Below are 13,133 nucleotides of genomic sequence, written 5' to 3' on the forward strand. Positions count from 1 at the left end.
TCGACTAATGTATTGTTGGAATGTAATGAGGGCAAATGCAAACACCAGTACATAAAAGGTGCGGTGAATATATGATCACTTCTGATAAATGTATAAAAATGTGGGTTCTTTGTTTGATTGTTAGACATTCTCCGGAGGTGCCTCAGTAATGCTTGTTAACGTTAACCTGCAATAAAGGACAGGACCAGATGTTCTCTAACTAAGTCTGAAGTCTGCATCTTTATTTAATATTTGAATGTTTAACTTTAAGACGAGCTGACTGGGGATTTAGGATCGACACCCTTCTGGGTAATACACCATATTAACATGATTTTTTGTTTGTTTGTGTCTGTTTTTGGTTGGGTGGTTTGTTTAACTTGATCCTGTAAGGAAGCGTTTTCCTCTACAACACTGTAATGCTTTAAATAAAAACTCATCCTCCATTGAACATTTTCACATTTTGTTGTGTTTACAACCTGGAATTAAAATCAACTTAATTGGAAGTATACATCATCGAATTACACACACAACAGTTCATTATATTGAAATATGAGGTATGTAAAAAGATCACTGGAAAAATAAATCCCAAAAAACTAATTGTTATTGCACAAGTTTCCTCCTGCATGACTGTGGAAACAGTTCTTATGCAAACAATTACCATCAAATGTCCCTTAATTACTTGAAGCGTCAAACTGTGTGCAACCAGTGTCAGATGAGCTCAGCAGAAGAGCCTCTTTTTTGTGGAAGGTTCCACATGTATAAGAGCAGACATACCATGTCGTCATGAAGACAAAGTAGCTACTGAAACTACTGCAGGACAAACACAGGCAGCCAGGCAGTATTTATAAAAACATCCCCAAATCTGAGTGTTCTTTAGAGAGCCATTATTAGCTGGAAAGAATGGAAAGGACGCATCAGAACCACACCTCTGCCTGCACAAAACCTACCTTTAAAAAGTCAGCTGTGTACAGATCTGGTAATGGACAGAAGAAAGCCCTTATTGAGAAAAAACGTCATTTGAAATCATGTTTGCAAAAAGGCATTATGGAGACTCAGAAATCTATTCACAGTGCAGTATGGTACAATCCAAACCATCATCACCACCTTGAGAAAACCCACCCCCACAGTGAAGCATGGTACAGTCCAAACCCACCCCCACAGTGAAGCATGGTACAGTCCAAACCCACCCCACAGTGAAGCATGGTACAGTCCAAACCCACCCCCACAGTGAAGCATGGTACAGTCCAAACCCACCCCCACAGTGAAGCATGGTACAGTCCAAACCCACCCCACAGTGAAGCATGGTACAGTCCAAACCCACCCCACAGTGAAGCATGGTGGTGGCAGCGCCACACTGGGAAGCTGGTCGTGGTGGATACAGGGCAAGGCCTGATGAAAACCCTGTTCACCTTCCAACAAGACGGCAGGAACACCGCCAAAGCCACACAGGAGCGGCTCAAAGCAAGAACCTCGGTGTGCTGGAGTGACCAAGTCAAAGTCCAGACCACAACGCAGCTGACAAGCTGCTATTCACCAACGGTCCCCCACCACGTCTCAGACGCGACCTTATTCAGCAGACAGATGTCCAAGTTTGTTGAACTTCATTTTTAGCGTTACAATTTTTCTTAAGTTGCAACAACAAAATGTAAACAAATTCAAAGAGCTGAATACTTCTGCACGGCAGGGCTAAGAAAACTGAGCATGTGATTGGACAAACACCCACTCAGGTGTCTTCCCAGAGCAAAACTAGGGACAAACCGAACATGGACCAGCCTGCTTATTCTGACCTTGTATTTATATGGGATCTTTAAAATTAAGCCCATGGTGTTAAAGTTCACAATGTCAGCTTCAAGTTTGTGTGCATTTGCATCTACTGAGTGATCCACATACAAATTGCTGAACAAAACTGCTGATCAAATTAACATAATTAAACTTCCTCTCTAGTTCGTTACAAATCCTTTGCACTTTCACTACAATGCCCTGATACTCAGTGCCTTCAGAGACCTTCTGACCTTTCTCCCATCTTTAGCAAATTAAATACATGTTCACCAGGGTTCTGGCCAGTTAAGGTGTTTGTGCTGATTGGTCCCGTTGTTTCCTTTAGGGGTGCGTGTGGGGTTGGGGAGAAGCACGGGGATGCTATGCTGGACCAGAGCAGGCGAGACACGTCAGTGCTCTTCAGGAGTCATCACACTGCTGCCATAGCTGCTGGTGGCATTTCTGATGCCTCTACACACATCAAGCATTAGCTTATACATCACATTAATCTTATTCAGCTATTAAATTAATCTTATCCATTTATAACATTGAGCTCATCTAAAGTTAATCTTTCTATAATATTTTCTACCCATCTATGACATTTTGTTTCAGGACTCCACAGCCTGTCGGAGTAGTCTTGTTCAACTGTGGTCTGTCTGTCTCTTAACACATCATCAGTTTGAATCTTGCTGTGAATCTTTAATCAGGGTTTTTTTGTTTGTTTGTTTTCCCCTCATCATACTCAAACTATGGAGAGGATTTCTGATTTGTCCAACAGGTAAATATGTGATATGTCTATAAAACTGCTCCTTGTAATCTACTGCTGTGTTCTTCTGTGATCCTTCACGTTGGCCGATATTGCTAAACACTTCAGTACTTTTCTCTTCTTCTTAGCAATGTACCAAACTCATCTGTTTGTAGGAGACTATCAGAAATGAGACATGTATGTAGTTTATTACACACAAATACTCCTGCTACAATATTAAATCAACAACTAAACTTACCAGCCAAGTAACCAGTTGCCTACAGTCTCCTGAAATGGGATGCGTGCTTTACCAAAGTCACTCGATACAGACGCTAAACCTCCTAAATCTGACTGCACATTAACCTCAATGTTTCACATCAAACCAAACATTCTGAAGTACAGAGCCAGCAGAACCAACACAACCCGACCCGCACACCACTGACCCATCACAACCCAACCGACCCAAACTGTCCCACCAGAACCCAACCTGCATGCCACCATCCCACCACATGCATCCTGTCCCAACATGCACCACTGTCCCACCACATGAAGCTCTGGTGCAAGGATGGAAAATGTAGAGAAACACAAAAATCTGAGTTTAACTTTAGTGTTTATGGTGGAAAAATAAATTCAGTAGTTTGTGTGTCCTGTCTATGCCCATGAAATATTTATTCATATTTATTTGTTTGTGAGTGTCCTCATCCATCCTGTGTATGCATATGATGTATATTTCTGTTGGTGTATCTTGCCTATACCCACTATATATAATTCTGTGTGTGTGTGAGTGTGTGTGTGTGTGTGTGTGTGTGTGTGTGTGTGTGTGTGTGTGTGTGAGAATGTGTGTGTGAGAGAGTGTGTATGTGTGTGTGTGAGAGAGAGTGTGTGTGTGTGTGTTTGTGTGTGAGTGTGTGAAAGAGAGAGAGAGAGAGAGAGAGAGAGAGCACGCGTGTGTGTGTGTGTGTGTGTGTGTGTATGTGTGAGTATGTGAGTGTGTGTGAGTGTGAGAGAGAGAGAGTGTGTGTGTGTGTGTGTGTGTGTGTGTGTATGTGTGAGTATGTGAGTGTGTGTGTGTGAGTGTGAGAGAGAGAGAGAGAGAGAGAGAGAGTGTGTGTGTGTGTGTGTGTGTGTGTGTGTGTACTGACCTGGTCCAGGCTGTTTTGATGGCATGGGAAAGAGAAGGTAAACCCCAGAGGGAGAGCTGCCCCCTTCATCCCCATATACTCCAAAAAATCAGCAATGCAGTGGACAATGTGGTCAAACAGCTGCAGAGGAATACACATAAAAAACACAAACACATGAACACAAACACACCAGATGCTGACAAACTCAGTTCCAGAAGGTTTAGGACACCAGACAGCACTCATGTATCCATCCCATCCCCACACTCCAACACTAGAGCGCTTCTGGCTCTAGCAGGGTTACCTGCCACTAAAACCTCTGCACAATCTACAGGACTTCCATACTTCCCTCATGTATTCATGTGATACTAGAATTTATTGCAACATATCTGAAAAAAATAACAGTGCTCAATTTCAAATTAATTTTAAAACAGGCTTTCCAGTACTGTGGGTCACTGGAAAAGGGGTTTCCCAGTACTGGGTAAACAGGTATTCACTTCACCCCTGATTAAGGCAGAGGAATGCTGACCCCAGATCAGCGGTACTACCCTCAGATCTACTTTTACATCCTCAGGGTGCCTAGTTATGAAGCCACTGCATGTGTTCTTCCATCTTTCTGCCCTACACACCACAGCAATCACAACCACACAGAGGACTTGACCTAAGATCTGACCTCTTGCCCTGAGCATGCTCAGTATGCACGAGACAAGGGTCACATGGGTGAGACGTCCTGGATTGAGACGAGCAGATGGTCAGTTTGTCCTCATGCTACATGCGAGAGGACGGTGAAGGGACAAATTGCTAGAAGAGGTGGACGTACAGCGAGGACCGATGCTACTCTACATGTGGGTTTTCAAGAGGTGCAACTACTGGACTCAAAGGAGCCTTTAATTATCCCAAAGTGAAATTTCACATTTACAGACGGTGTCATTTTACTGGCAAATATTTATTAAATAAGTGCATGATTCATTCAGGTCTGAGATTGCAGGTCTGGGGTCAGCAAGATTTTCTTGCACATACAGATGCACACTTGCCCGCGATTCGCTAACTGACCTCATCTGGAGAACAAGCATTTCCTGCTCTCTCGTGAACGCTTCTATACCGTTACTCTCAGACGTCTCGCCTTCATCTCAGATTTCCAGTTAAACCAGTAAACCAACAGAAATAAAAACCATCCTACTCAGACACCCTCACTGGCAGGACAACTTAAACAGTGAGAAAGGTTTGGGTCGGCAGTCAAAGTAATTATTCTTCTTCCATTTAATGAGAAAAGAAAGTCTAATTTCTCTGTGAATTTTAATCAGAGACGCCTGCACTTTTCAGCCGCATGGCTGTATCGGTCTGAGTGATGTGAGGATTCATCTCTAGGATAAGAGCTTTCTTCACTTATCAGCGGACACCAACACAGGGACGAGACGCCACACCAAACACGAAAACCACGTTCAGAAGAAATCATTCCCATGTCTTAAGTGGAATTCATGAAAGGGAAAAACTTCACACGGCACTGGTCGGGTTTAAATCTTTAAAATAACCCTGAGTTGGGCAGAAGGGTAATTATTTTATTTAGATTTTCAGAAAGGCTTTTATAAGCAGCGGGACAAATTTATCTGATGCATTTAATACTTCGAGCTTTAGACTCATTAAGGGCATTAGACGAGAACACCCACTTCATCTTTTATTAAAATCCTATTGGTAGCTGAACTTGTCAATCTTTACATCGTGTGGTGCACCATCATCAAGGGCACCGACACAGCAGATGGTAGATGTACAGTTAGTCAGCTGTCAGACGACACTCGTCTGTTTTTAAAGGATCCGACACGTTAAAAGCACTGATAGGTTCGGTGGAGCTCATACCTCTTCCCCAGTGCCCTGTGTGATTTCCTGGGGGATGGTGTAGATCTTGTTGTGCATCTCCACGTTCCGACGCTTCCCACTGCGCACGCGCACCAGCAGAACCCGGAAGTTTGTACCACCCAGATCGAGTGCCAGGAAGTCTCCCCACTCTGTGGGACAGGCACAATACACACACACACAACTTGAGCACAGAAATGACAGTCCATCAGTGACAGGCTTAGTCACCAGATTTAGAACTCCCCCCCCTCTCTCTCTCTCTCTCTCGTCACAGTGGGGGCAGTTTTTTTAAACAAAGTGACTTTTTTAAAGCAAATGTCATTTGTGATTATGTGCTGTCAAATTAGATTTTTTGGGAGCGGGGGGTACGAAAGGAGATGATCCAGGCAGGAGTCCCCACCCTCCCGCACAACGGAGCTGCTCACACGCGTCTCCGCCGGCTGTCCACATAGACATCACACGTCTCTGCTCAGTGTCCACTCTTAAAACCTCCATCCTCTCTTGCCCCTTCTCCCCCTGAAAGCATCTCCGAGTTACGAGCGAGACGTGACTATGATGGTCATCTGACCACAATCTGACAATCTGCATGCATCGGAACGCACACATCAGGCGGAGTGCACAGAGTTTTCAAAAGCCACGCTAAAACGCTCCCAGGAAAAGGCAAGGCACGCACGCACATGGATCCCAAGGCTAGTCTCCCTGCAGCGACTGCAACCTCGTCTCTATGATCGCCGCGCATTTTTGCTGTGGTGCCCGTTGCTTTAGGGAGCGGGTGCTTAGCCAGGATCCTTTGAAGTTCTGTGAAGGCTGCGTTGCCACACTCACAGGCGTTGTGCGGTTATCATCCCTGCCTTCAGATAAGAGCTCTTCCTTTGATCATCCCAGACCTTCTAATCGACTCCAACCTGTTCGAGCACAACAGCTCCAGCTAAATCACAGCAGGGCGCAGTAAACAGCCTGGAGACTTGCGACCATATAAAAGCCAATGGCCATTGTTCCCAAGCGAGCGCCAACCCGGGAAAACTGACTAAACTGGGTTTGGTGTTGGAAACGTGACACTGCGCCTCCTACATGTTGTACCCTCACATCTTGTCCCAACAAATGAATACAGCAGTCTGTTACTGGTTTCTCTCACTTAGCGCCACTTAATCTGACCTTAATCTGTTGTCATTTTCACATCAGCATCCAGTAATCCAGAGCAGCCCATGGTGGAAGGGTTCTGGGTTTTCTGATTCTGGATTTTCCCCTGGGTTTGGGTTAGTCTCTTGCCTCACAAGTTCGCTGGATCCAAACCAGGAAGATTATGGGACCAGAACAGAACCAGTCTTACCAGTTCAGAGCCTTTTATTTGTTTTTAATGTTTGTGGATCGTCACCAGCAGTGGCACAATGCCATCTGAAAACTGCTACTAGTCTTGAACAGGTCTGGATTAACAGATTAAGTGTTATGATAACCAGAATTATTTCATCTTTTATTTCTTGAGTTTCTGAGATCTTGCAAATCTTAAAAAAATGTTACCCTTACAACAGACCCAGTACATCCATTAAATGTAGGAGGATCCACTCTGTACATCAACAACAACAACCTGAACACACTGGTCGAACATTTCCCCAACCATCACAATCTTCCTGACATTCCACATGTCTAGCGTGTGTGTGTGTGCGACCACCCTGAGAATGGACAAAGTCCAGAGTGTTTATCTAGTGCCCCATTCTGGACCACTGGATCTGTCTGGACCACTGCAACCACCCCCCTGCCCAGCACATTCACCATAACGGTGTTGGGTCCCAGTGCCTCCAGCTGGGTGGTGGTGGTACTGCATCCCTGACATCAGAGAGCACATTTATGAGTGTTTTCAGAACTGCAGGCATGGAATAAAAGAAGAAAGACCAAGTTCATATGGATCTCTCTCTCTCTCTTCCTCTCTCTCCCTCCCTCTCTCTCTCTCTCTCTCTCCCTCCCTCCCTTTCTCCTCACTTATGGCTTTTTCTTGATTCTTTTTCAACCCACAAACCTTTTTCCCTCCACTTAACTCACTTCAGTGCTGCTCCACTTCTCCCAGCACACGGTTCACTCTGAATAAAACCACTCCCTTTTTATTTACACTACACCCTTTGAAAACTGGGACATGTATTCAATAACGGTGTGTTCGCTGGATTTTGAAGAAAAAAAAACAGAATGGCATTGATGCATTTTTTTTTCAAATAAGAGTTACCTTTCTGAAACCAATATTACAGCTCTTCAGGTGTAGTTCTCAAATAAATGTTGAGAGGCTTCACACAAAAGCCGTTCGATTTTGGCGCTGCCATTTGTAAGGGTCACAGAACAGCAGCTGAGAGCCCGATACCTTCCCTCAGTCCAATGCCAGGGTCCAGCTTCACCGGCCGTTTGTGGTCATACTTGGATTTCTTGGTCTGTGTGGTCAGATATGGACTGAACGCAGCCTCAGTGCAGCTTCTGGGTGACCCCAGGATCTCTGTTTTTTAAAGGGCCGCACACCTGTGACCCCTGCACACACAGGCATGTACCATTTCCACTGGACGGGAGAATTATTTGGTCATTTTAGCATTTAAACCTAATTTAGTGCTTAATGTAACAGGGGCGTTTTTAGGATCATGGGCTGAATTTATTCTCTCTCTCCTGAGAATCAACTACAGACTAAAGTTTGGGGCTCGTATCGTCTGCGTAAACCCACGTGTTCGTCAATCTCACCTGTGCCGTCCGGCGTGGACCTGACGTAGGTGGGCAGCATCCTGACGGAGGCGGTGGCATGGGTGTCTCTGGCCAGCCCACGCTGCATCTCTGCCTCCATCTTTCTCATGACGCAGCGGAGCTGGTCGCGGTCCAGGCGGAGGCTGTCCAGGATCTGCTGCCGCTCAATGTGCTGCTTGGCTAGACGGTACGCCACCGCCGTTACCATGGCAGCTCCCTTCCCGCTGCCGTCCTCCGACCGCAGGAAACGCACGTCACAGTCGGGAACCAAACGGCGCACCATCTTGTGCAGTCGCCGGGCAAACCTGCATGGGGGAAGGGGGGGGGGGTGTTGAAAGGAAAAAAAAATGTAAATACGTTTAAATATTAAATGTTTCACAAGTGCCACAAACTGCATTAGGGTGAATTCTAAAGCAGAGTTAGAATAACAGACAGACAGACAGAGAGAGAGACAGAGAGAGCGCGCGTTGGTAAGTGGATGAGAGAAGGAGCGCTCTTCTTCTGTGGAAGGAGTGAGATGGTAAACCTGCACTTCTAACAGCACCTTCAAGTGCCCAGATAATTGCCCACTGATGCCGCTCTGAAGGAGACGCACGCCTGTGGCGATTCACTGGTCCGTTAGAGCGCGCGTGAGAGCGCGTGAGAGCTCACATCCTGATCGTCACTGCGGATGTGGCAGGATACAGACCCACAGACTGTTGGGTAAAGGACACGTGGAGACACAGCCTTCAGACTGCACTCCATCTGGTTCTGAGCACTTTAAAGCACAGACAATAATCATCATTTCATTAACCCACGCAAGCAGATGTAGAGGACCACACACACACGGTCACTCATGAACAAGGCTTTCAGGAGCGCGACTGACTCATCCAGTCCTAAACAAAAAGAATTATATACATTCATTAAGAATAAAAGAAAGAAATTAAGAAAATTGTGCTACAAAACCAGATTAATGTGTTGGTTCTGGAGAACTAATCCGTTTCTTTCTCTTCTATTCAACTACACGGATCTTCCGGTGTTCTGGTTCTCAGAGGTCGAAGCATACGAGAACTGAACACGAGGGCCGAACCGGGCTGCCCCAGGCCGGGCGAGCGGGGCTCTACGGGATTTGCACAGCGGCTTTAATTAGCGCCTTCAGTGTCTCCGTCGGCTTCGTTAACAACATCGGAGCTCAGCAACAGGCCTGCCCAACACTGATTGTTTTGTCGATCACTGGACAATAGCTCGTAATGAGCTAAAGGGAATTTGAGTGTGTGCATGTGACAGAGAGAGAGAGAGAGAGAGAGAGAGAGAGAGAGAGAGAGAGAGAGAGAGAGAGAGAGAGAGAGGTTTTACTTGTTTCTGCAAATAAAAACCAAACACATGCAGGTAGTAATCATTAAGGAAGTGAATGTAAACAGGCCCTGGACCCCAGATACTGGACTCCTTTCTCACAGAGCTCCCCAACAACAAACAAATCCACATCATACGAGTTTGAGTTTAAGGTGTACTACACTTCTTATACTTGTCATTGTGCTCTAGCATAACGCATTATATTGTATGCATACTATATTATACTAGCACACTAACATAAGTATAATACACCAAATCAGTATAATGTTTTACATTTCTCAAAACAATGTACTTGAAGGTTGAACTACAAATTATATTAGCTATTATTATAGTATATAATACTTAAGTATTACACACTGCACAAATATTCTATCATATTATAATTAGGGTCCTACAAAACCCATGGCGGTAAAAACCTTTTCCTGTAGAATATCAGATTTTCTGTGAAAGGCAGAAAGGGAGGGAGCATTTCAGACACGCGCCTTAATTGGGCATTTCAATCAATCAGACACGCGCCTTAATTGGGCATTTCAATGAATCAGACACGCGCCTTAATCGGGCATTTCAATCAATCAGACACGCGCCTGCACTTCTAGTCATCAGCAGTGATCTGTGTATTTCTACAGTATTCTAGTTCATTGGTATGGTTAATTCTAACCCACTGTACTGTACTTGGATATATTCTATGAGGAAATGACAAAGCACTTTTGTAAGTCGCTCTGGATAAGAGCGTCTGCTAAATGCCGTGAATGTAATCAGACATTTACTGACACATTAGGCATGAAAGCTGGTTTTGATTTGAGTGCTTTGAAATAATTTTTACAAGCATAAATGACAGCCAGTGATGAGAAGCCCACCCAGCCTCTTCCACTAAATGGCATCTACAAGACAGCAAGGACTGATTAGCAGTAATCAGACCACTTATCGAAGAGTAAGGAAACAGCATTAAAGTAGTTATTGACCCTTTGTGGGCTTCTGACCAGGGTTCTGTCTCCTCGCTCATACTGCTTGATCCGAGTGCAGCATTTGACACCATAGATCACAACATTTTACTAGACAGACTCGAAAATGTTGTTGGGATTAGGGGAACAGCCCACTCCTGGTTTAAATCTTATCTAGCCGGTCACTACCAGTTTGTTAACATAAATGGAGACTTCCCAGCATACAACAAGGTTAGCTATGGTGTCCCTCAAGGATCTGTTCTAGGACCTTTGCTTTTTTTCTAGGTGACATTATATGTAAACTCTGTGCTAGTTTCCACTGCTATGTAGATGACACTCAGCTATATGTCTCTGCCAAACCACAGGACATATCACCTTAGTATTACTGATGAACGCATAAAGGACGTCAGACACAGGACGTTGAGGAACTTTCTCTCACTTAATCCTTACAAAACAGAAGTGCTTCTTTAATGATCAGAGACAGCTAGGTCCTCAATCTCTAATTACCCAATGAACCTCAATGGTCTCCCAATCACATCTTCTCTAACAGTTAAAGATCTTGGAGTTATTATGGATCCCAGTCTCTCATTCGAAGCTCATGTAAATAATATTCCAGGACCACCTTTCTCCACCTCAGGAACATTTCAAAAATTAGGAACATGCTCTTCTCACGTGATGCAGAAAAGCTGGTCCACGCATTTGCCACTTCCAGATTGGACTACTGTAATACTTTAGTATCTGGCAGTACCATTAAGTGCCTAAACAAGCTCCAGCTAGTTCAAAATGCAGCAGCCAGAGTTCTTACTAGAACTACACTTGATCACATCACTCCCATCTTAGCTACTTTAAATTGGCTCCCAGTGAAATTTTGTACTGATTATAAAATACTTCTAATAACCTACAAAACACTGAATGGTTATGTTTTGCACCACAGTACCTTAGAGAACTCCTAGTGTATTACGATCAACCACGTCTGCTTAGAGCAAAATGTGCAGCTCCTTACTAATACCAAGAATAAGAAAACCTACCACAGGTGGCAGAGCCTTTTCCTATGAAGTTTCCGCATTATGGAATAACCTTCCTGTAAATGTTTGAGACTCAGACACGGTCTCTGTACCAGTCAGGTATTTTATTAACTACTTCCCATCTTAGGTAAAGGTGTAGATCTGAGGGTCCGTGGGCATTGAGAGTTCGTTTGTTGACAGAGTAGCAGAGTGCTGTTCCAGGGTGCCTCATGCCTGTAGTTCCTTCTGGTTCTTTCCTGTAATGCCATAGCAAGATCTTCTGGAGTCCATCTTTGCACATTATTAGTTCCCTAGTTTACACACCCTCCTACCTGGACATGCCTAATAATCTATTCTCCCTTTCTGCCGAGGTACAACTACCCCTGATGTCACGATGTTACTGACCCCCAACCCCTCTCAGCTGTCATGGATACTGTCAACACCACCTGATGTCCCCTGCTGTAGCCCACCACACCTCCACCCCAGCCAACTACTTCTCTGATGCTCTCGATGGACGTTCTCGTGTGGGATGGGTCTTGGACAAGCACACGCCATCGGGACAAGACTAGGACCTCTAGAAAACTGGACTTGACATTAATTGCTTTAAATGCATTTTTCTCCTAAAATTGTTATTATTGTGGTGACCGGTGTCGGCCAGAGGAGGATGGGGGGCCCTCCTTTGAGTCTTGGTTCCTCTCAAGGTTTCTCCCTCATGCTCTAGGGAGTTTTTCCTCACCAATGTGGCCCTTGGCTTGCTCACTGGGGGCTTAGACTCTGACATTTGTAAAGCTGCTTTGTGAAAATATCTGTTGTAAAAAGCGCTATGTAAATCAATTTTGATTTGATTTCAATCAACCAGACACGCACCTAAATCTGACATTTCAAACAGACACGCACCTTAATTGGACGTAGAGTTAAACGCCAGAGCTCATTGTTTTTTCTGTTGCTATGGAGTCAAAACGAGAAAACCTTTTGCTGGCATTACCAACATCGCCGTTATGTTTTGGAAGTTGTTCATTTATATCAACGATCCACAAATTAAAAGGTCTATTAGCCGCTTGCCGTTTGGTGACGTCAGGCAGGTTTGGTACTCACACCGGGTGGTTCTTGTAGACAGAGCCGTCCACACCGACGGTCGTGCGCAGTCTGTCCAGCGCCTTGTTGTCACGGATCTGCCGCAGGACGGCAGCCAGCGAGGCAGCACACAGGTGAGCGGCACGCGTGGACACTATCTGACACACACGCTGCACTGCCACGCAGTCCTCCTCTGACGGCTCCAGACCCAGGTCACGCAAGGTCTGCTCCGCGTAGCACAGGCCCTCTTTATCCCTGACACACACACACACACACACACACACACACACACAGAGCTTCAGAAAACTGAGAAATAAAGTGAGGTGCTAATTAACATGAGTTTGACACTGAAAAATGTGCAACTTGCTGTGTATAAGAGCATCTGTCAGATGTTGTAAATATAAGCTTGTTAGAGTTGACCTCCTGACCTCGCACATAGAGTTGTGTTATTACTGTATACCAGCACACGTGACCAACGTTAGGCATGTATCAGTGCTTGGACATTACAGCCATTAACCTGACCGATAAAAAAAAAAAAAAAAAAAAAAAAGATCCAGAAATTCAAGTGTAGTGCTTGAGTACGTGTTTACAGACGGGTACCTCATAGCGTACCAGTCTG

At 44.9% G+C, this 13,133-nt stretch overlaps 1 protein-coding gene across 1 annotated transcript in view; it reads right to left on the reverse strand.

Annotated features, from left to right (window-relative positions):
• The window catches only part of hk2 (hexokinase 2), a 34,763-nt gene that overhangs the window by 8,049 nt on the left and 13,581 nt on the right, over positions 1-13,133 (reverse strand). Inside the window, exons 9-12 of the mRNA XM_035529712.2 lie at positions 12,536-12,769; positions 8,164-8,468; positions 5,455-5,603; positions 3,625-3,744 (exon numbers count right to left, since the gene is read on the reverse strand). Coding sequence (XP_035385605.1) covers positions 3,625-3,744; positions 5,455-5,603; positions 8,164-8,468; positions 12,536-12,769 — 808 coding nt within the window. The remainder of the gene's footprint in view (positions 1-3,624; positions 3,745-5,454; positions 5,604-8,163; positions 8,469-12,535; positions 12,770-13,133) is intronic.

Source organism: Electrophorus electricus, chromosome 5 (assembly GCF_041902795.1).
Source record: "Electrophorus electricus isolate QZ-2024a chromosome 5, ASM4190279v1, whole genome shotgun sequence".
Classification (NCBI taxonomy): Eukaryota; Metazoa; Chordata; class Actinopteri; order Gymnotiformes; family Gymnotidae; genus Electrophorus; species Electrophorus electricus.